Source organism: Grampus griseus (genome assembly GCF_964374135.1).
Source record: "Grampus griseus genome assembly, chromosome: 14".
Taxonomy (NCBI): Eukaryota; Metazoa; Chordata; class Mammalia; order Artiodactyla; family Delphinidae; genus Grampus; species Grampus griseus.
In genome coordinates, this window is record NC_139008.1 from 20134407 (window position 1) to 20138759 (window position 4353).

Below are 4353 nucleotides of genomic sequence, written 5' to 3' on the forward strand. Positions count from 1 at the left end.
AAAATAGTCAAGTGTGCAGAAGTAGTCAATGGAATGGTGATTCCCAGGGGATGGGGGGAAGGGGATATGAGAACCTGTTGTTCAATGGGTAAAAGTTACAGTTATACAAGATGAGTAAGTTCCAGAGATCTGCCATACGACAGAGTGCCTAGTCAACAGTAATACTGTGTACTTAAACATACGTTAAGCATGTTAGGTCTCATGTTACATGGTCCTACTACACATGTTAAAATAAACCTAGAAAACAAAGGGACACAGGAAAGTTTTGGAGATGATGGATATGTTTATTACCTTAATCACGGTAATGGTAAGACAAGTGTATACACATGTCCGAACTCAGCAAATTGGATACATTAATTATGTGCAGTTTTTTGTATACCAATTATATCTCAATAAAGCTGGGGGAAAAGTCATTGACATATACAGTAATGGTGAATGCCGAGCAGCTGATGTGCTGATAAATGTTTAAAAACAGGCTCTCCTAAGCAGAAAAGTGCTGGACTATTGCCTGCCAATGTCTATGGTGTAAATATTCCCACCGCAGCAATTTCAAGCTACCAAGGCTGACATCACTGAAAGCAGACTTAGGAAGATAGAAGCACAATTGGCTCCCGATGTGTCTTCTATCAATGTGTTGATACAAGACAACTCCAGCACAGGCCTCGGAAGGGATATGAGCAGGGTACCGACAGCATCTCCTTTATGTATAGCCAGAGTGCTTTGCTACAGACATAGAATCTCATGATGTTATGTGACTTTTACACTCTCTTCTGTGATATGCCAATGCTTGAACATCTTACCGTGAAACAAAATGAAAGTACTCTCCAAACCTTTTAATTATTTCATACTCTAGGAAGGTATGTCTTCTTTATTATTTTTACATCACCTCTTCCCCCACTACCCACCTTCATCAGTGAAAACCCACTTAAGAAGCCAGACTTCAAGGATCCCTCCATTTGGTCAGCCTAACACTAATGGATATCTTGTTTTGCCTGACCAGCATCATTTCCCCTTCTGATAATAGCCCTGCATTTTCCTTTAAGCAACCATCCCTTACCCCATCTTGAGTCCTCCTCAGGCCTTACTTCCTGGCTCTAGCATTTAGCACATGACACAGTCCTGGCCAAACAGAAAGTTCCATTCCCCTGGAGAAAGGACAAGGTTCCGGGGGGGCTAATGAGACTCTTTGCTTGGAATTATTGAACAAGAAAATCTCTTCCCTCTGCATTACTAGGCTAGTAGGACGGAAGCCTGGAACTGCTGGTGGCCATCCTCCACTACAAGGAAAGAGCCCACCTGAGAACGAATACAACACAAAAGAAAGCTGAGATGAGAGACAGAGAATAACTGAGTCCTGATAGCATCATCTTGGTCCTTGGATTCAGCTGTGCCTGAGACACTTCCAGACCTTCCCAGTTTTCTGGATACTTCCACACTTTTTCAATACATGAGCCCATAAAATTCTTTTTTAACTGAAATCCCTTTGATTTGGGTTTTCAGTCACTTGCAACCAAAAATTTTCTGGCTGATTCACAGATCTGAGATCAAATGAGTTGGTAAACACCCCTCCAAGCTTTTCTCCTTGGTCCTAATTAGAGCTCAGTGTTCAAGTAAGAATACAGTTCACTGGGGCTGGGCCTCCATGAGGAGGAGTCCCAGGCAGAACTGGTCCATGTAAGCTACCCATGGCACAAAGGGCGTCACTTCAGGATCCGGATGCTCATTTTCTGCTCGATGTTCATCTTCTCTAAGGACTGCGGGGAGACGGGTGGTAGTCAAGAGGCTTGAATTCCAAACCTCTATGCTTCCAGCCTCCTCTCCCATCCCCCAGGCCCCATGATTCCCTGGGGGACCCCCTCTCTTTCTGCCATCCTCCTTCCAACTTCATTTCCCATGTCCACCTGTCCTAGGGACTCCTGGTCTCAACTTCCCAGGCCTGAGGGCATCCTGACCTTGGCGAACTCCAGGAAGGACACAGCGCCATCCCCATCTTCGTCAGCTTCCTGCACTGTGCGGTCGGCAATGCTCTCCAGCTGCTCTTCTGTCACCTGTACCCCAACCATCAGCCGGAGTACCTGGGTGGTGGAGGAAGAGACAGAGACAGCCATAAGGAGGAGGCGCAGAGACTACTGACACCATCCCCCAAACCTTGTCCGCATCACCCCAAATGTTAGTGCCAATTTTGTAATCCATCCCTCATTCATTTTCCCGATTCCAGTCACTTCCCACCACAGCCCCCAATAATTCCCCCATTGCTTCTCCATCCAACCCCCCCATCTGTCATTCACTATCCCACTCTCATCTCAATAATGTGCCCAAGTTCATTACTCAAGCCCAACCTTAGAACCCAATCTCTGCCTATCCTCCACCCCATCCCCCATCTCATCCTCCAACTAGTCCCAAATCCATCCCCCACCTCATCACATCTATCCCAGAGTTTCTCAGTCTCAGCACTATTGACATTTGGGGCCAGATAACGCCTTTCGGTGGGGGGAGGGGTATTGTATCCCTGGTACCCAGGGTACCACCCTGGGTATTGTAAAATGTTTAGCAGTGTTCCTGACCTCTACCCACTAGGTCCCAGGAGCACCACCCCGTCAAACAAAAAGGTCTCTACATATTGCCAGTGTCATTCAGGGGGCAAAATCACCCCCAGTTGAGAGCTACTGATCTATTTCCAACCTCATACCCAAATGTTCCCCATCCCATCTCCCAACGAACCCACACTCCAACCCCACCCACTCCTATTCCCCGCCCAACACCCCAGTCATCTGCATCTCCCACCCACCAATCATCCCTCCATCGCCCACAGCCGTTCCGTTCTACCACACCCCCCTTCCCTTGGGTTCTTCCAACCTGGAGCATCTCATGCCTGGAGATCTTTCCATCTCGATCCAGGTCATAGAGCTGGAATGCAACTGGGAAGAGAGTGGAGGGGAAAAAGGAAGGTGGGTTTTCCCTGCTTCTCTTCCCTCCCAAGTTCACCTTGGAGGAGTGGGGGGTGCGGGGGGCACCAATGGGCCCACACAGGGAGTGGAAGGTGCCTGGGCCCTCTCAACGGGTATGGTCAATCTGGGGTCTCACTCGGGTAGGGGGCACAGACTCACAGCGAAGTTTGTTCATTCTGCTGTTGAGGGGCTCGGGTTCCTGGGGGTCCCGGTTTCTGAGGTCCTCAACATCTACAGGTCGAAAGTGAGCCAGGACTCTGACAAAGCCTGGGAAGTCCAGTTGCAGACTCCTGGGGGGTGGGGGGAGGCAGGCAATGGTGCAGGCGCGGTGGTCGCCGTGGCCCTGCCTCTGCCTCAGTTGCTAACCTCCCCCGACAAGCTCTCACCCCCACCTCCCCACCCGCGGCGAGGCTCACCCGTCAGGGAAGAAGCTGTCTATAATGCGGTCTCCCAGAGGGTTCACGGCCAGCGCCCCGATCTCCTGCAGATCTACGCGGCTGGAAAGTCAAAGTTTAAGGTGGGGGTGAGGCAAAGACGGAACATGGTCAAGGAGGGGACGGGGTCTGAGAGGCAGAGGTGAGAGGTCAGAAGGCCAGCTCCGGCTCACCTGAGGTAGCCCTTCTCATTCTTGTCAAGCGCTCGGAACCGGTGGTAGAGGCGGAGCAGACTGGCCTGCGAGACTGCGGGGGCGGAGGCGGACGGTGACTCCCCGAGGACTCTGGGGACGCGGCCGAACCCTGGGGCGCGCTCCATGCCCAAGGCGGCCGCGGGGGTTGAGCGGGGGGCGGGGGGCTGGCTGGAGGGAGGCTCCACCCGGGCCCCGGGGCCGAGCGGGCGGGGTGCGACCCGGGAGATCCGGGAGACCCAAAGAGACCAAAGCCACCCCTCCATCCGCCTCCGGTCCTGCAGGCTGCCTCGACCCCGGCTGGAGGCTACCTGGGTGCCCGCAAGCCCGGAGCCGGGACCCCTGAGTGAACGCGCCCCACGCCCGCGAGCCCAGCCGCTAGGATCTTCTAGGTTCGCCCGGCCCCGGGACCCTCCCCCGGAGCCGCCCGGAACCCTACCGGGTCCCCGGGCGCTATGCGCCGCACTCACAGCCGGTCTCCCGCTGGATGCTGTCCACGTCGGGGATCCTGGCGGCGCGGGAGCTGCGGGAGCCCATGGCCGAGCTGCGCCGGGGCCGGCGTCCTCCCCTCCCGCCTCGCAGGCGCGGCCGCCTGGTGGCCCCTGGGCCGAAGGCCACAGCCCTGGCGGGGAGCCAGGCTCCTGAACCCCGCCGTTCCTCGCCTCCCACCCGCGACCCGGGCGAATAGAAAACCGTGCCAGTGTGGCGGGGTCAGCGGGGCGGGAGCGAAGAACGCGCAGTTGCATCCCGAGACTCTGAGGTCGGGCGGGGAGGGGAGGG

At 54.4% G+C, this 4353-nt stretch overlaps 1 protein-coding gene across 1 annotated transcript; it reads right to left on the bottom strand.

Annotated features, from left to right (window-relative positions):
• Positions 1-1700: 1700 nt before the first annotated feature.
• CHP2 (calcineurin like EF-hand protein 2) lies at positions 1701-4126 on the bottom strand (the record flags this gene model as incomplete). Its single annotated transcript, XM_082670607.1, has 7 exons — positions 4044-4126; positions 3556-3628; positions 3365-3445; positions 3108-3238; positions 2857-2918; positions 1953-2075; positions 1701-1754 (listed from the first exon to the last, which is right to left on the bottom strand). Exons 1-7 carry the CDS (start codon positions 4108-4110, stop codon positions 1701-1703), a joined length of 591 nt encoding a protein of 196 aa, XP_082526733.1. The 5' UTR covers positions 4111-4126.
• Between the last annotated feature and the right edge of the window lie 227 nt (positions 4127-4353).